The sequence below is a fragment of the Tenrec ecaudatus genome, chromosome 7, assembly GCF_050624435.1.
Source record: "Tenrec ecaudatus isolate mTenEca1 chromosome 7, mTenEca1.hap1, whole genome shotgun sequence".
Lineage (NCBI taxonomy): Eukaryota > Metazoa > Chordata > Mammalia > Afrosoricida > Tenrecidae > Tenrec > Tenrec ecaudatus.
The window spans coordinates 12,741,124-12,760,436 of record NC_134536.1 but is presented as its reverse complement, the minus strand read 5'-3'; the positions used below and the strand labels follow the sequence as shown (position 1 = coordinate 12,760,436).

Below are 19,313 nucleotides of genomic sequence, written 5' to 3'. Positions count from 1 at the left end.
CATCTTCCTTCCCCTTTAAGGCCCCGTCATGTGGTTGGTCTGTTTCTCCCACTTACCCTCTGCCAAGCAATGGTTTGAGCCAAGACTTCCGGTCCCACAAACTTCGTCAGCTGTTTGCTGGTCACTGAGGTTGTCGACTGACGAGGCCTTTGGAGAGCCAGCCCAGTTAGTCAATGCATTCTCTGGGCTCATCCGAGAAGGGGGGTGGAAATTGGAAAGAGCCAAGGTCTGGTGGGATGTTGGACGCAGCAACAGGTCCTGGGGCGAGGGAGACGAGGGACTCGCTGCTCAGGGCTGGTCAGGAGGCTGTTGTTATCAGATGCCATCCGTTCAGTACCCACTCCCCGACCCTGCGCCCGACAGGACGCAGCACTGCCCGGTCCTGCACCATGCTCACCATCGCTCTTAGGTTTAAGCAGCCACCGTGTCAGACCCTCTTGTCGAAGAGCTTCCTCCTTTTGGCTGCCCCTCTACTTTACCACGTTCAATGTCCTTCTCCAAGGGCTGGTCTCTCCTGACAGCTTGTCCACTGTTGTGTGAGATGAAGACCGGTTCCCCATCATGTCTGCCCCACAGGCTGTTCAGTCTGCCTTGGTGAACCTGCTCCAGGTGGTGACTCTACCTGGAATGTGCTCGGCTCAGAGCGCGGTTTCACTCCAAGTCCCACCCGCGGCATGAGGGGCTCAGAAGGAGAATGGGTGGGGTGGACCAGGAGCCCGGCCCACTGTAATCCTTCTTTCCTGAGTGCTGGGTGCTCAATTGGAACCACCATGGGGAAAAGTGAGCGACCTCCCTCCAGGTAAATTGGGCCGGCGAAATGGCAACCTTCCCATCACCTGCCATTTCCCTTCCCTGCTTCGTATCTCTCCACACACCCAGAGTGGTGTTCAGCACCCAAATCCAGTCACAGACTATTGACGTGGATGAATGGATGGATGCATGGATGGATAGATGAAGAAATCTCCCTGCCATTGAGTCGGTGCCAGTGCAAAGTGAGCCCCTCCCCCCGTGGGTTTCTGAGACCATAACTGTTCACAGGAGTAGAAAGCCCAGTCTTGCTGGTGTTTTGAACTGCCAACCTTGAGGATTGAAGCCCATGTGAGGGTTCTTCAGAAAGTTCGTGGGGAAAAATGTCATGAAAAGGTCATGGGATGAGGGGCTGGCCCCAATTTCAGCTACCTGGACAGCTACCCCTCCCCTCAGAAGAATTTACTGAAGCTACAGCTCAGGGAGAGGGACCTGTCTGATCAGAGCACTTGGGAGCAAATGAAGGGGGAGGAAGAGAGAGTGGAGCACATCCTGGAAGACAATATCCCTGCTCAGAGCAGCCCATGCACAGAGAGGACCATATGGTCGGTCCCCACTACCAGACACGACATCTCTCACTGACCCATATCCCTACAGGGGACAACACTGGAGACACAGTGTGGGAATTACGTCTGATCTGATCCCACCACACTGAGGCAAAGCTCTAAGGGCCTACAACAGAACAGCAAGGGGAACAGAGCAAGGCAAGAGTACCAAAACTAGACTTTGGGGCTAGGGCATGACACCCCATCAGTTTTGACTGGAAAACACTCCTAAAGGTCAACAAACAGACTTTGTACTGTTTACAGACTTTTTTTTTTTTTGGTCATTGGTTTTTTGTTGTTTTGTTTTCTTTTGTTCCTTTGCCTTGCTCTGTCTTGTTTTTGTGCATATTATTATCTCTGCAGGTCTATCTAGATAAGACAGGCAGGATAAACAATCTGGAGGAGAAAACAAACGTGACCAACAGTTCCAGGGGGACATGGGAGGGAGGAGGTAGAGGAAAGGAAGTGGTGTTAACAAACGCAGGGACAAGGGAACAACAAGTGATCCAAAATCGTTGGTGAGGAGGGTGTAAGAGGCCTGGTAGGGCTTGATCAAGGGCAATGTAACCAAGAGAAATTACTGAAACCCAAATGAAGACTGCACACAATAGTGGGACAAGAGGAAAGGCAAAGGAAATAGAGGAAAGAGCTAGGAGACAAAGGGCATTTATAGAGTCTAAATACAGGCATATACATATGTAAATATATTTATATATGAGGATGGGGAAATAGATCAATGTGCATATATTTATAGGTCTAGTATTAAAGTAGCAGATGGACATTGGGCCTCCACTCAAGTACTCCCTTAATGCAAGAACACTTTGTTCTATTAAACTGACATTACATGATGCTCACCTTCCTGACACAATTGCTGAAGAAAAGCAGGTGCATAAGCAAATGTGGTAAAGAAAGCTGATGGTGCCCGGCTATCATCTAGGGTCTTAAAGGCTTGAAGGTAAATAAGCGGCCACCTAGCTCAGAAACAGCAAAGCCCACATGGAAGAAGCACACCAGCCTGTGTGATCACGAAGTGTCGATGGGATCAGGTATCAAGGAACTAAAAATTGTATCATTGTGAATGAGGGGAAGTGCAGAGTGGGGACCCAAAGCCCATCTATAGGCAACTGGACATCCTCTTAGAGAAGAATGGCGGGCAGGAGATGAGTCAGTCAGGGTGCAGTGCAGCAACAATGAAACATACAATTCAAGAACACCTGGCCCTTGGTATCAGCTCCTCATCCCGCCCCCACCAAACCCTTGATAATTTGTAAATTATTATTTTGTCATTTCTTACACTAGCCGTCTCCCTTCACCCACTTTTCTGTTTTCTGTCCCCCCAGGGAGGGGGTTATGTGTACGTATGGATTGTGATAAGAGTTGTATGATTCAATAGACTGCTTTGCTGGGGCTACGGGGCATGAGAATAAAGTGCTACTTACTGAAGCTCCCTTAAAAAAAATAAGTGTCTGTATCTAGACGCTTACCCCTATTTATTTTAACGAGCGGTTACTGCTGCGTTGAGGGCCTTGGAGAAATCCGGCTGACTTACAGGGCCGTTGAAAAGCGCGCGTCTCCTTTCTGTGCCGCTGCACCGCGAGATGCTCAAGTCAGATTACAGGCAGAGCTAGCGTTACCCTCTGGTCCTTTATGCCTTTGGGACTTCAAGTTGGGCCTGCACGTGGTTGCATAATGAGGATGCTGCGTCGCTAGTTTGCCTCTGCTAGTCATTCTGGGAGGGTATTAATAACTTACACAACCATCTGTTTGTCTACAGTAAGTGTATTATGCCTGGGAGAACAGCGCAGAAAGGCAGTCATTCCTGACGGCTGGGAGGGAGGGGCTCCGTGCATTTTAAAATATTCCACTCTGACTGCTGCGTTTTGTAACGGTCCAAGCTTGGTCACCCTGAGCCTGAAATCTGTGAAGGCTGGCAGGAAGCCCATTTTAGTGGATCTTTTTTCTAAAGGACATTTTGGCTCGCCCCAAATGAAAGCTTTTCGGAGGGAATGTCTTGATGAGTAAGGATGAGTGTCCGACAGCCTGGGTGTTGGGGGAGGGGGGTCTGTTATGGAGATGGAGAAAACAACCCCCCTTCGTGGGGCAGGAAGCTGCCGCCTCAGTGGCGGGCTGACCTGCGGACCTGGCAGCTGCCCTGAGTCTTGGCCAGCTCTCCTGGAAAGTTGGCTTGGGTGTCCCGGCTCTGTGGCAGCGAGTGAATGAAGTATTGTCTCATGAGTCATTAACCCCAAACTGGAGGGAACCCCCCCAAACACCCCAAACCTTCATGTTGCTTTCAGAAATGGAAAATTGGAACAAAGTAACTCAGTCTTGTGCACAGCCTGGTAATCTCGGCTGTCGAACCCGTATTGGCATGGAAACCTTCGCGGCGTACTTACACAGGCAGGCAGCTAGCTCCCTGGCTGGCACACCCACCAGTGGACGCACAGGTAGGGTGTTGTCGTGAGCTCCAGCGCTTGGCGGCCTTTTGTCATCTTCCTGATGGTTGGAGTGCTTGAGTTTGCCGCTGCTGCTGTGCACGCAGGCCCCTCCTCGTTAAGGGCGCCCCTCGCTTCCGTCAGCCTTCAGCTTTATCATTCGTCATGATTTTTTATTGATCAGTCTCTCCTGATGGCATTCCTAAGTAAGCAAGCCAGAGTCTCCCCTTCCTTGCTTCTAAACAACATTCTTGCTTGTGTTTCCCTAAGACTGATGTGTTGTTCTCTGGGCATGCCGGGGTCGCTTCCGGATGCCGTGTCAACACCGCAGTTCAAGAGCACCATTTCTCCTTGGCCTTCCTCAGGGAGCTAGAGTGGTCTTTGTTTATCTTTCCTATCAACCGACTCTGAGGCTTTACCCATGAAGCTAAGGGACCTCTTCTTCTCTGGGACGTTGGACCGGTTTTGAGAAAACCCGGGGCTGGTGGCTGCCCTTGTGCGTCTCCTCATCTCACGGGTTGATGGACTTCCTTTCCTGCTGGTCTCCCTGGGGACAGACAGAGGGGCCCTTTGAGACAGCCGGATTGGGATGTTGTGACTCCCTTCCCTTCGGCCATCCGAGTAGTCACGACAAGCCACTCGGTCCGGCAGCACCGGCTGTGAGAGGACACGCAGTGCCGTGCCTGTCCGCGCTGCAGGACCGCCCACGGGGTGATGGTAATGGTTTTTGTGGAGGTGCCTCTACCAGGAACGCTAATGGGGCCGGTTCATGGTGGTGGCGGTCACGCCTCCTGTGTGGATGGGGAAGTGGAGCTGGGACTCAGCGCACCCTGCAGCCACCATAGACCCCCAGGGTTTTGAAACTTGGCGATGGTCACCTTGCTACTCTCCAGGTGGTCACCTTTGCATTATTCGAAGACTGCGAGTGAGCCCCGGGCGCATAGTGTGTTATCCGTTGGGCTGCTAACCATGAGGTCAGCAGTTCAAACTCATCAGATGAGGATTTCTGCTCCCATAACGCGTTTAGGAGGGAGCCCGCGCACTGTAGTGGTTAAGTGTTGGGCTGCGATCCCCATGGTCGGCAGTTCGAAATCACCAGCAGCTCTTTGGAAGAGAGATAGGGCTTTCTACTGCCGAGAGCAGTTACAGTCTCAGAAACCCACGGGGGTTGTCGTGATGAGTCAGCCTTGACTGCATGGAAGTGACTTTGGCTTGGTCTTTACAGAGTTAGGGTCTCGGGAACCCACGGGTAGTTCGACCCTGTCCTGCAATGGACTCGAAGGCAGTGAGTTTGGTGTTGGTTGTGGTTTTAATCCAATGGCACAGTCCAGGTTGGCCTTCGGGCTGTTCTGGCAGTGGGCCTGCTTTCAGAAGCAGTTCCTCAGAGCAGACCCCCAACCTCCCCTCGGGCTGTTGTTTGTAGGATCTGAAGCCCACCCACCCTAGACAACAGGAGAGCGACGGCCCAGACATGGCCAGGATACCCGATGGGTGTCCCCTGATGTCATGGCTGCACCCACTTGTAGTCACCAGGAACTGGAGACAGACCCATGGGTCACTTGCCTCTTCAGTAAGGGAAGCGAGTGGGCGTGCAGAATTGTTGATGGGGAAAGCTCGTCAGGGAATTTGGGGTGAGTGTGTAAGGCAGGGGACCCTGGTGGCATTATAGTTTCACGTTGGGCTGCGATCCACAAGGTTGGAGGTTCAAAACCGCCAGCTGCTCCTTGGGAGAAAGATGGGGCTTTCTACTCCTGTGAAGAGCGATAGTCTTAGACAGGAGAGGGTAGAGAGCACTAGAATGGATTTTGATTGCATACATCATCTTAAAGGCAGTTTACACATGGGGCGGAGGGAATACTCTCAAATGGATGTGGGGTGATTGTACAATTTTCTGTGATATGATTGAGTGATTGAACTATTGCATGATATGGTAGGTAAATTACTTGTTAATGAAACTGTTGGGAAAATAATAATAATACAAAGTTACAGACTTGGAAACTCTAAGGGACATTTCTACCCTGTCCTTCAGGGTCACTGTGAGTCGGCATCGACTCGATGACAGTGAGTTTGGAGGGTTTTTTGGTTAAATGACTGGAGACAGGAGGTGGCACTTGGTCCCTGTGATGACTGACAGCCCTGGAAACTGAAACAAACCTAGTCTTCTGTGGGGATCTCACTGCCATCGAGTCAATGATGACTCATACTGAGTCCCCTGTGGGTTTCATGGGTGTAGAAAGCCCAGACTTTCTCCCACGGAGCGGCCGGTGGCAGCCCAAAGAGTAACCACTACGCCTCCACCAGGGCTCCTACCTGAACCGGCCCCAGGTTTTGGTTTTCCTGGTTCTGCATGCCCTGCTCTCTGCCTGGTTCCTTGCTCCACGCTGCCCTCTGCTGATGAATGATTGTAATCACACGCCCCGCTGAAGTCCTGGTTTAGAGGAAATACCTGGGAGGTGTTTGCAGGAAGGGGACCACTGCAGTCCCTGTGGGGCTCCACCCTCTCGGGAACTGTGGTGCTTGCTGCCTCCTCCTCCTTGGCGCCCCTTGGCACCTGGGAGGTGTTCTTCCTTCTTCCTGCCTTTCTCATGGTGCCTCTGTGCTTCTTCCGCAGTCCGTGGTCCTTTCAATGTTTTTTTGCCAGCACTACAGTTCAAAGGCATCGATTCTTCTTGGGCTTTCTTTATTCAGTGTGGAACGTTCACATACATGTGAGGCGATTGAAAATAGCACCGCTTGGATCAGGCACCCCCTACTCCTCAAAGTCACCTCCTTACTTTCCCACACTTTAAAAAGAGGTCTCGTGCAGCAGACTTACCCAGTGCAATGTGTCGCTTGATCTCTTGACTGCTGCTTCCATGAGCATTGATTGTGGATCCAAACAAGACAAAATCCCCGACAACTCCCATCTCTCCTCCTTTTATCAGGATGTTGCTTATTGATTCAGTTGTCACGAATGCACATTGAGCTACAATCCACACTGAAGGTGGCGAACCCCAAGCTTCATTAGCACGTCCCTCAGCAAGCAAGGGTGTCTCATCTACATATCTCAGGTTGTTAATAAACCGCCCTCCAATCCCGATGCCACATTCTTCTTCATGCAAGCCGCTTCCCTGATCCTTTGCTCTGCACACAGACTGAGTGAGTACGGTGAGAGGATACGACCCTGATGCACACCTGATTTTAAACCATGCAATAAGCCCTTGTTCTGTGTGCACAAGTGCCTCTGGATCCATGTACAAGTTCTGAGTGAGCACAATGAATCGTTCTGGAATTCCCATTCTTCTCAAGGCTCTCTGTAGTTTGTTAGGATCCACACGGTTGCACGCCTTTGCATAGTCCACGTAAACATCTTCCTGGTATTCTCTGCTTCGAGCCAAGATCCATCTGACGTGAGCAATGATATGTATCGCTCATTCCACATTCTCTTCTGGATCTGTCCTGAATCTCTGGCAGCTGCCCGCCAGTGCACTGCTGCAATGTTGTTGGATATCTTCAGCAACATTTTACTTGCATGTGATATCAAGGACACTGTTCTATAATTTGCCCATTCTCTTGGGTCACCCTTTTTGGAATGGGTGCAGATATGGATCTCTTCCAGTCAGTTGACCAGGGAGCTGCCTTCCAAATTTCTTGGCAGAGATGAGTAAGCACTTCCTCAGGTTATTGAAACATTCCAGTGTGTATCGCGTCAATTCCTGGAGCCTTGTTTTTGGCTAATGTTTCCAGTGAAGCTTGGACTTCTTCCTTCACCACCATTGATTCTGAACATTTTGAGTTCAAGTCTCCTCCCTCTCGTCCCCACTCCCATTTTGTTTTTCTTTGTCCGCGAGGCTTATTTGAGAATCCAGAGGGAAACTGCCAGCGGAAAGCATTGCTGGGTGACTTATGAAATGCTGAGTGTCTTTCCCATAAATCAGAGGCCCATGCAAGCACGGGGTCCTTCAGTGGCAGTGGACTTCAGAACAGTTCTCTAGGAGAGGCTTCTAGAAGATGCTCCCGAGTGGCTTCTTGGAGGTTGGTTTCAAAAAGGGTGTCTGGTTCAGAGTCTCCCAAAGGGGGTGAGATCGCCCCCTGGGGAGCACTCACGGAATGACCCAGTGGAGCAGCAGAAAGGGAAACCTGCAGGGGATCCAGGATGAGGGGCTGCAGTTCAGACGCTTTCCATCGGCAGGGGTAGCACGTAGGTCAAGGCACCTTGGGAACCTAGGCTTTCATTGTTAAGAATGGCTGAAGGAAAGAGGAACCATTCCCCCCAGGATTCGGGGTTGATTACTAACCAAGAAGAGGAGTCCCGGGGGGCTGATCAGTGCAGGGTCCTCAGTTTAAACCACCAGTCACCGAGTGGGGGGAAAGGTGGACTTTTTATTCCCATAAAGAGTGACAGTCCCGGAAACCCACGGGGCAGTTCTACACTGTCATGTAGGATCGCTACAGGTGGGCATCAATGTGAGTTTGGGTTGGGAAGGCATCTGAGGAGGCCCCCAGGTGGCAGAAACGGGGAGTGCACGTGGCTGCTAAAAGGCCTTTGAAGGAAGACCTGGTGGTCCACTTACCTAAAACCGGGCCCTAAAAGCCTGGGGAGAGCAGGTCCCCTCTGATCCAGGGGGCTGCCGTGGGCCGGAGCATTCACCCCCGCACACAGGCCTGGATAGTGTGGGTGAGGGCCGAGACTGTCTATCTTAGTGTGTAATTGTGAAGGGCTGGGCTCACATGGCAATTCCACGTTGCCTCTACTCGAGGGCAGGAAGGGTGGCTTATGGAGACCCAGGGGTGTGTGTGTGTGCAAACAGTCCAGCATTTGCCTATTAGCTGTAAAGTTGAAGCTTCAAATCCAGCCAAGGTGCCTCAGAAGAAAGGCCTGGCTGAGCACTTCTGAAAGGTCACACCCTTGAGGGCCCTGTGGCAAGGTTCTGCTCAAGGGGTTGGGGGGTCAGGGGAGTGACACAAGGCGAACACTGCGACCCCTAGGGGTAGCTGTATGTCATCCTGATGTGGATTGCCCGGCTCTTACTTTGCCGGGAGGCCTGGTGGCGCTGTGGGTTTTGTGTTGCGCTGCCTACAGCAAGGTCAGCAGTTCAAACCCACCGGCCGCTCCGTGTGTCCTGTAAAGAGTCACAGCTTCGGAAACCACAGGGCGCAGTCCTGCAGGGTCGCTGTGAGCCAAAACGGATTGATGGCAGCGAGCGGGTCACCTCCTCCGTGAGGCCAGGAGGCATCGTGGAGGGAGCCTGGGGCAGGTGGTCAGGTCCAGGTGATCAAGGCCCTGCATCCCTGCACCTCAGTCTGTGGCATCACACTGTGGAAAGCAGAAACGCAGGGCGAGGCTGTGGGGGGATTGTGAGAGGGCACAGGCAGGCAGGGAGCGGTGTCAAGCTTTCTTCACCTGCTCAGCACACCTGTCTGCCTCTTCCTTTGGTGTCTGCAAACAGCCCGAAGACCTTCTGCCCAGGTGTGCTTCAGCTGCAGATGGTGGCCGCCGAGACAGCTCCTGGGAAACACTGACGCAGGTCCACTTCCCCGACCACCAAGCCATCACCGTGGGCATCAAGCCGGAGCACAGTGTGCAAGATGTTCTGTCGCTGGCCTGCAAGGTAAGTGACAGCGCTGCCGTTTGACCGCCCTTCCGGAGCAGTCGTAGCCTGTGCCCTCTGGTCTGTCTCCAGGGGGAGCCATGGTCACACACACATTGTACTCAGTCACACAGCCTGTGTGAGAGAGAGAGAGATGGCGTGGCCATGGCCCTGACCTTCACACACCGCCTGAGCTAGTCTATGGCAATCTTGGACGGTGGGCTCTGTTCCGACGACTCTGCCGGAAGTCGGTTCTGGCGCCAACAGAATGCCTCTTGCTTTAGTTTTCACTCCAGACACAGCCGTGTTCTGAACGGTATCTCAGAACACGGAACAAAGGTGAGTGGACGGTGGAGGATGGAATCAGCACACGAGGTGCTTCTGTGTTGTAGGCTGTGTGTATTACTAACGATAAAACACACACACATACACACACACACACACACACACACACACCAAGTGGACATTCAGCAGGGCAGTGTGTCCTAACTTCAACTTCAGTACGTTGAAAATTCTCGGTTCTCCAGTCCTGCTATAGCAGACATATCCAACTGGGTGACTTTAGCAGAAATTGATTTTCTTGCAGTTTAGGCCCCTAGAAGTCTCAGTACCAGCTGCCGGGGAAGGCTTTTTCTCTTTCTTCCAGCTCTCAGGGAAGGCTGTGGGCATCAGTCTTGCCCTGCCGGGTCTGGGAGTGTCACAGAGCAGGGCCCCTTGCTCTGTCTTGGTGGTACTGAGCCCTGGCAGCATGGTGGTTGGCTAACTGCAAGGTCCGGTTCACAGGTCAAAACCACCAGCCGCCCTGCAGGAGAAAGATGGGCCTGTCTTCTCCCGTTAAGAGTTACAGCCTCTGAAACTCACAGAAGCAGCCCGACCCTGTCCCGTAGGGTCTCTGTGAGTCAGGATGGCCCTGCTGGCAGTGAGTTTGGCTTGGATGTGGATCTCTGCTAACTTCTTTAGTCCCTTGTCTGTCTCATAAGAGAATGACTCAAGACATGACCTAATTTTGTGAACCAAGTCCTGAGTCATTAATATGTCCCATCAGCCCCTCCTCATCAACATCTCTCAGTGCCACAGAGCCGATGCTGATGCATAGGGGCCCTACAGGATAGGGGAGAACTGCACCCAGAGTTTCCGAGATCGGAGCTGTTCACGGGAGCAGAGTGCCCTGCCTTTCTCTTGTGGAGCGGTTGGTGGTATTGGACTACTGACCTTTCAAATCACAGCCCAATCCATAGACACTACGCCTCCATGCCATAGGTTAGGATTTACAATGCTTAGCGTAATGGCATCCTTTCACGACACAGAGGCCAGCCACATAATGCTGAGAACCGGGGTGTCGTCATGTGGACCCCTGCTCTGAGAGTCACCGTTCAACTCCGCACAGTTGGGGATGGACTCTGTCTACCTTTCTATGTGGGACACTGGGGTTCTGAGCCTGAGAAAGGGTGTAGAGAAGCGGTGCCCCCTAAAGAATTGTTCCTGAAATTCTCTAGACTTGGCCAGTAACCTGACGCTGTTCACAGCTGTGTCATGAGGTTAGCGGCTGGCGTGGTTTTATTTCATTATCCAAGCTGGGCTCAGCTCCCTTTCTGAGAAGGAACTCTGAGCTGCGGAGTCTATTGGCAGAGATGAAGTAGCGTCGGCTGCCGCAGATCCGTTTTCCTACCACCAGGTGGCACGGGAGAGCTTAAATAGCCCTAAGCACAAAGGCAAGCCAGTAGATGAAAGGGTGGGCAAAGGCCTGCAGAACTTGGTAACTCTCTATCCTGTGCATAACCAAGGAGCCTGGGCCGTGGAGTGAGGTATGTGTCCGGCTGCAAGCCTCAGGGCTTTGTAGGAGAGGGGTGAGGCTTTCCACTCCCATCAAGAGCTACCATCTCAGCAACCCACAGGGCCAGTTCTACTCTGTTCTGTCGGGGCCTATGAGCGGGGACCAGCTCAATGGCTGTGAGACTTTATGGTGATGGCTGGAAGGCTGCTCTTTGCTGTGGCGTGTCCTGGTAACCCACAATGATGATTTCTCGGTGCCTGCTACAGCTCCTGGGCTGGATATTCCTCACCCCTGACTTACAGGAACCCATCTTCAAGGTAATTAACTGCCCCGTCTCTTTGGTACCTTTAAGGGTGAGCCCTCTTACATAGGTGTAAGCTCAGGAGCTCCCGAACAGCATCCCTTTTAGAAAGTTCCACTTGTCCTTTTAAATGAACCTGCTAAAAAATGACTTTGGATGGAGCGCTTGAACCCGGGATCCCTTCTGTGTCTTTAGCTGCGGCAGCTAGAGCCCAGCCACTACGGCCTACAGCTCCGGAGACTGGCAGATGAGAGCAGCGACCGCTACGTCCCCGGCCCATCTGAGTCCATGCAGGACCAGGCAAGTGCCCACCGGGTTACACCGGGACGTTCCACTGCAGCCTGGGGCCCGGGGAAAAAAGACTGTCAGACCGGGGAAGCGGAGACTGTCAGGCCCGGAGAAGCCGTGCTGCCGTCGGGCGGCTCCTTTGAAACGGTCTCTGCCGGGATACCTTGTTGGCAGAGTTCTTGTGTTACTGGGCAGAAGGTGTCCATCCGGAGGGCTTTCCAACTGCCCTCTGATGTTGCGTTGCCTCCCTCTAGGTGTTTGATGAGCTAGAGGTCTTCCCACTCCCCGTGTGTGACATACAGCTCACCAAGGCCAGCAGCCTCTCCGACTTTGGTAAGCACCAGAACACCCACAATAACCCCTTTAACCTGTTGCACTTAGGTGGCGCTGTTGGGTAAGCCATGTGCTGCTGACCGCAAGGTCTCAGGTTCAAGTTCACCAACTTCTCCCAGGGCGAAAGACGAGGCAGTCTGCTTCCGTGAATATTTGCAGCCTGGGATTCCTAATTTAGCAGGGGTGGACAACACGAATCACGAGCCATACATAATTCTCAGCTTGAAAACTAGTCGGCTATCACTGGCCAAACGTTTAATTAGCTCACCCCTAAGGAGCCCTGGAAGAGCCCCCCCTGCCCCCCTCCCCATGATGTGGTTGCTTGTTGGGCTGCTGTCTCGCATGGTTGGCAGTTTGAAACCACCAGCAGCCCCTCCGGAGAGAGACCAAGCTTTCTACTCCCATGAACAGAAGTGATTGGTGGTTTTGAACTGCTGACCTTTCTGTTAGCAGCCCAGCCTCACCTCATTGCTGTAGCTGCCTTGGTCTCGTCCTTCCTGGACCTTGACATTGAAGAGTCAGGATGACCCTTTTGGTTACTTCTTCTGTGGAATTCTTGCATTTCCTTTTGTATTTAAACTGGGCTTTCAGCTGCTGATCAGGATCCGTGCTGCCAGTGGCCGCTTAAGTGAGGTCAGCGGAAACCCCCAGGGGTGCGCCTACTCTGCCCTACAGATTCGCAGTGCGTCAGAACCCGCCTGACGGCTTTGTCAGCGGCGGACAGCCTGTCAGTTCCTGTCTGTCATTGTCTCTCTGGTCAGAGGGTCTCAGTGACCCTCGAGTCACACAGAGCTCCACGTTCCCACTCTCGGTACAGTGCAGCGTTGCAAGATACCGTATATACTCGAGTATAAACCAACCCGAAGACCAGCCGAGGCACCTACATTTACCTCAAGACTGCATTTAAAATGTGCTGAAAAACTCGGCTTATACGCGATATACGGTAATTATTTTCCCTAAAGTGACACAAGCGGATCTAATGCTAGTCATGATTTAAAATATGCCAAAACTCCCTTTTGCCAGTGATTCTGGTTTCTTTATATATCTATTTGAGCAAGATTAGATGGGGGTGTTTTCCTTGGAACATTTGCTTACACTCAGTGTACCCCCCCTTCTCTTGGGGTGCAGTCTTCTTGGTATTTGAATGAATGAAGACACTTGGCAAAGACACCTGAGGAGACCGCAGTCTTGAACCCCACCCCCACCCCAAGAAGCTCTTTGCTTTCCGTTGAATTGGCATTGACTCAGTGGCAGTGAGCACGGTGGGACCTTATACCAGGTTCTGCCTGAGGCACAGAAGAAACAAGGGGGTTGGACCCACCCTCTTCCTGGTCCCTCCTGGTGTTAGGGACCAAGTCTGGAAGTGGGTGTCCCCATTGTGCAAACCGAAACGGGCATCTCCCAGGGAGAGCCTCACAGAGGAGTGGGGACTCACCTGGCCTCTGCATGTAGAATGAAGTAGGTGGGGCAAGCGCTGTATCTGCTAATTTCCCTATTTTCTTATGAAGCTCCTAAAAAAAATAATAAAAGAAAGAAAAAACCCAACCAAACCCAGTGCCATCGAGCTGGTCTGACTGTGAGCCCAGAGGATAGAGTAGGGTTGCCCCAGAGGCTTGCCAAGGCTGTAAGTCTTCCTGGAAGCAGACAGCCACCTCTTTCTCTGGCAGGACCCCTGGCAGGTTTGAGCAGCCGAGTGCTCCACTATGGCCCCACAAGGGCACCCTGTAAAGCCACCAGCCCTGCTCATAGCTCTTTCTCTCACGTTAAACAGAATTGAATTTCTTCCAAGATGAGTCAATGCCTGTCTCAATCTCTGAATAAGGCTTTGCTGTCCTGTTTCTCAAACTGTGTTCCTCTTTCTTTTCCGCCTGGCTACACACCCGTGTTTTCAAACTAGGGGTGATTAGGGGTTTCTCAATGTACCGTATTCATGCGAGTGGGTGCTCAGAAAAGTAGGTGCTGAGGGGGTTCTTGACTTGGAGTGTTGAGCCCTGAGCTGTCTTTCTTTTTTATAAATCATTTTATTTGGGGTTCTTACAGATCTTATAGCAATCCATACATCAATTATATGACGCACAACTGTGCATATGTTGTCATCCTCATTTGCAAAACATTTTCTTTCTACTTGAGCCCTTGGTATCAGCTCCTTTCCCACCCCCACCCCACCCCTACCCCTCTCTTACCCACCCTCGTGAACCCTTGGTAATTTATAAATTATTTTTATTTTCATATTTTACACTGTCCACTGACTCCCTTTACCCACGTTTCTGTTGTCCTCCTGGGGGCAGGGGGGAATTGTATATTGATCATTGAAATTGGTTCCCCCATTCTTCCCCTTCTCACCCCACCTTCCCCCTACCCTCATGGCATCGCTACTCCCAGGTGGTTATCTGTCCTGGATTCTGTGTGTCGAGAGCTCTTATCTGTTCCAGCATACATGCTCTGCTCTAGCCAGATTTGTAAGCTGGAACTGGGGTCATGACAGTTGGGGTAGGGGGGAGGGAAGGAAGCATTAAAGAACTAGAGAAATGTGTGTGCTTTGTTGGTGCCACACTGCACCCTGGCTGGCTCATCCCTTCTTGTGACCCTTCTATGAGGGGATGTTCAATTGTCTACAGATGGGCTTTGGGTCTCCACTCTGACCTCCCTCGTTTGCATCAAAATGGTTGTTTGTTTGGGGTCTTCTGATGCCTAATACCTGATTCCGTTGACACCTCATGATCATAGGGTTGGTGTGCTTCTTCCATGTGGACTTTGTTGCCTCCCTACTAGATAGCCACTTGTTTAACTTCAAGCCTTTAAGACCCCAGATGCTATCTCTTGTAATAGCTGGGCACCATCAACTTTCTTCACCACATTTGCTTATGCACCTATTTTGTCTTCAGCCATCCTGTTGGAAATGCCAGGTTATTAGAACAAAGTATTCTTACATTCAGGAAGGACTTGAGTAGAGACTCAGTGTCCATCTGTTACCTTAATACTTAACAAATAAATATATGTACATAGACCTATATCTCTATAATTATATATTAACATATTTACATGTCCATGTTTATATTTACACCTCTATAAGAGTCTTTTGCCTCCTAGTTCTTTCCTCTATCTCCCTTGACTTTCCTCCTGTCCCACTATCATGTTTGACCTTCATTCGGCTCTCTGTACTTCCTCTCGGCTACAGTGCACTTGACCGAACCCCCCCAGGCATCTGTGCCCTCGTCACCATCGATTTTAGATCTCTTGTTGTTCTCTTGCCCCTGGTTTCCCTGAGCTTCCTGCTGTTCCCACCGCAGGGTTTGCAGTCACCGCCCAGGTGGATGAACGCCAGCACCTCAGCCGGATATTCATAAGCGACGTCCTCCCGGATGGCCTGGCCTATGGGGAAGGTCAGTGGGTGGCAGACACCGCGCCCCAGTCACCTCCCACACGTAGAACTGAGGAGGCCAGAAACTGGTGACACTGCTTCTGAGGGGACGTTTCTACCGGGCTTTGAAGGAAAGCAGCCAGAGTTCACTTGAGACTGCATTGTTCTCCTAGAGTGGGGGGCTGGAGGGGAGGGGGTGCCTGAGGGCGTGTGCACATGAGTGTGTGTGTGTGTGTGCACACTGTTGAATGAGACCGCCTTTTGTGTATATCTAGAGCGAATACTCACAAGTACACACACAGGGAGCCCAGAGGCACTGTCAGGAAAGCACTGAACTGCTGACTGCAACGTTGTGGGGTCAACTCCCTCCCCCAGCTGTTCTGTGGGAGGAAGAGGAGGCTGTCTGCTCCCCTAAAGATGCGCAGCCTTGAAACCCTGCTTGGGGGTGGCTGGGAGTCGGAACAGACTCGATGGCGTGGGCGCGACCAAAGTCAAACTCACGCCATGTGGAGTCCGTTCTGAAACATACTATGTATATGATGTATGTAAATGTGCTGTATGTCAATACAGGTGTCAATAACATGTATATAATATGTCAAGGGGGAGAAAGAGTGAATGGAAGGCAGGCAGATACAGATCACAGCCATGCTGTTTGGAGGGCCCGTGCCAGGGACACAGTTCCCTTGACCGACTGACTCCTCAGTGGTTTCCAGGCAGGGGACCCCTCCTCAGATTAGCCCTGAGGGCTGGCAGCAGTTGCGGGGGGACGTTATTCGTAGCATTTTAACTTGAGACAGAAGCCCCCATCAGAGCCCCTGCGAGTCCATAGTCCATGACATTCCTGAGAAATCCCTTTTTACACCCACCCCTCCCCACCTCTTGTTCCTTCCTTCTCAGGCCTGAGAAAGGGCAGTGAGATCGTGACCCTAAATGGAGAAGCGGTGGCCGATCTGGACCTGAAGCAGATGGAAGCCCTGTTTTCTGAGAAGTCCGTGGGCCTCACGCTGCTGGCGCGGCCCCTGGACACCACAGGAACCGTGGCCACTTCCTGCTCAGACAGCGAGCCGCTCTCGTCGGGCCAGCAGAGTCCGCTGCCCCCCTCGAACCAGTCCCAGCTCCTGGAGGAGTTCCTGGACAACTTCAGGAAGAGTCCGGCCAACGGTGAGCCTTGGTTTCCCCCCTCCTCCTCCTCCTCCTCCTCCACAGTTCTGTGTGCAGCGCTGCTCTGGGCTTCCTGCCCTGCACCCTGGGGGACTGCCCTGCTCTGGGAGTATCTTCCCCCGAGTCCGGAGATGAACACAGTGCCACCTGGTCCATGCACCCCAGTGACCTGTGTTGTGAGACGGGGACAGCATTCCCCTAAACCTTTGGTCCTGTGGCTGCTTTGGGCTGGGAGGTAGCGCGATCCCCTGCTCCCAGAGAACTGCCCAAGTTGACTCCTTTCTCCCTCCCTCCCACCAATCCCCATTCCCTTCACTTCAAAATCGGGTGGAAGTATTTCATGATGAGATGGTGGGGGTCTTTAAAAGCGATGAGATGGTGGGGGTCTTTAAAAGCATCCCGTCGGTTCCTTGCTTAGCCTCTCAAGTCCAGCCACTTTCCACGTGAACTTTCCGTGTGTGTAAAGCCCTGAAAACGCGCTGTGGCGTGCACCGCTGTGTCTTTCTCGGGGTGCCATTTCATCTGATGACTGGGACCCTCTGGGGATTCCAGAACTTATTCTTTGGTGCATTTCATAGACTGCTCTCTCACTGCCACCCGAGTCCGCTCCGACTCACAGCGGCCCTCCGTGTCAGGGGACAAGCGGCTTCTCTTTGCGGTAACAGGAAAGCTCATCTTTCTCCAGTGGAGCAGCTGGTAGGTCTGAACTACCGACCTTGAGGTTAGTAGTCCAGTGGTCACCAGGGCTCCTTCCCTCGTCTGGACGCTTTGCCGAAACCTGCCCTGACAGGTGGTCGTGGCTGCTCATGAGGGGCAGTGCCTGGGAACTGAACCCGCGTCCATGACGGGAAGGGAGACCGCCTCCCTGAGCCACAGAGCCCCTGTGAAGAAGATGCATGGTCCTGGGTGGGTGTGAGAGCTGTCAGCGTGCTCGTCCGGGACGCCCTCCTCTCCATGGGCTGAGCCTCTCCGTAGTCCCTCAGGTCCGGCGTCTGCACTTGGTCTGGCTGTTCTGTCTGGTATGGCTCTGCCGTGGTTGATCTTGGCTTCTACTTCCTTTTCCTGTGGCTGCTTTTCCACGAGCCGGGGAGAGTGCGGGCCACTCCCCTGGTATGCCTGCTCTGTAAGACCCACCAAGGGCTTTGGCCTCCCCAGGCCCCGTTCCTTAGCCCTGTGTGGTGTTGGAAGGCAGCCGCCAGGCAGGTAGTTGTGCAAGCATGAGTTCATTGTTTGCAACATGGAACTGAGCTGGGGCGTAGCTGTTGGAGGAAGTTAGGGGCCGGGTGCACAGCTGAGAAGAAAGGTAGGGGGCAGGTGGGTTACTGTGCTCCGCTGCTCCCCTCAAGGTGGAGGGTTTGGTTTGCTTCACCCAGAGGTGTTGTGTAAGAAAGGCCTAGCTGTCTGTTTCTGGGAAAGCAGCGGTTGGAAGGTTGGAAACCCTGTGGAACTCAGTCCCCCGCCATCACCTGCCCCTACCGGGTCAGCAGGAGTCCAAGCCAACTTGAAAGCAGCTGGCCAGGTGACAGGAGCCCAGGTGGCATGTGGTTACACCCTGGGCTGCTAGCAGCTGAGCTGCCAGTTGTTCCTGGGAGGCTTTCTGCTCCCACCGAGAGTTACAGTTAACATCTCAGAAACTCCCCCATGGGGCCAGTTTGTCCTGTCCTGTTGGGTCACTGTGGGTCAGGTTTGGGGGTTTGGTTGTTCTTTTTTTTTTTTTTTTCAGGGAAAAAAGAATTTCTTTTATTTAAAACTGTGATTTGTTCGGTGAAACTACAAGTTTACAAGTGAGAAGAGAACTGCCCCTGGACTGTGCTTCCCGCCCCCACCCATCACGCTCCCAACCTCCCCCCTCCATCCCGATCAGGCGGCCAGGAGAGGCTCCCTCTCCGACTGGCTTGTTAAACCCGAGATTGTTTGCGGGGGGGGGGGTGGGTTCACATGGGAGGGTTCACATGGCAGGGCTCAGGGCCAAAGACAGGGTGTTGGTTTTCCTCCCCCGACCTGTCTTCTTGCCGCCTCCCTCCTCCTCCCCCCACCTCAATTTTGGCATGAGGAAATACAAAAGTTAACTCATTTCCAGGGAAACTGAGGAACATCTGTATACAAGCACCCCAACCTGTATTTAATCAAGTTGGCAATAGCCCACTCCCAATCCTTACCCCACTCCAATCCGTAAACTAGTTTAAAAAGAAAAAGGCGTTACAGACATGCCATTCAGAAGGGCAGGTGGCACCTTGGATCTCCTCAAATTTGCTGAGGTCAGCCCTACCCAAGTCGTGGGAAGAGAGGTGGCCCGCAAGGTGGGCCCCACCTGGTCTCCACATCCAGGCCCACACAACTCAGCCGTTTAGGGGGAGGCCCTGGTGTCTTGCGAAACGCATTTGTTGCTGGACAGGACTGGAGCCTCTTCACTGGTTCTGTTGGTTCCCTTTTCCCTTACCAAGACCACCCCCCTTGGCTATCACCTCTAAAATGGGAAAGCAAGAAATCCAAACCAAAGCAAACCAATCAGTTAACATATTTATAAAACATCTACTTGCCCCAAACTAAATTAAAAATCAAGAACCAACATAAAAAAAGAAACCCAAAACAAAACCCCACACACACCCCCACCCCAAGATACAGATCAATCCCAGGGTTTCTTTTTTTCCCTTTGGGGAAAAAAAAAGTTGAACCCCAAAGCCCAGTCAACAATTCCCTAAAGTAGCAGAAACTCCCTCCGAGGTAGATAACAGTCA

The 19,313-nt window shown here is 52.3% G+C and overlaps 1 protein-coding gene across 2 annotated transcripts in view; it reads left to right on the top strand.

The window, feature by feature from the left end:
- Positions 1-19,313, top strand: part of TIAM2 (TIAM Rac1 associated GEF 2) — a 273,644-nt gene that overhangs the window by 160,464 nt on the left and 93,867 nt on the right. For both annotated transcript variants that reach the window (XM_075554342.1, XM_075554343.1), the window contains 5 exons: positions 9,217-9,378; positions 11,628-11,732; positions 11,975-12,053; positions 15,344-15,436; positions 16,312-16,575. In XM_075554342.1, the coding sequence (XP_075410457.1) occupies positions 9,217-9,378; positions 11,628-11,732; positions 11,975-12,053; positions 15,344-15,436; positions 16,312-16,575 (703 nt within the window). The remainder of the gene's footprint in view (positions 1-9,216; positions 9,379-11,627; positions 11,733-11,974; positions 12,054-15,343; positions 15,437-16,311; positions 16,576-19,313) is intronic.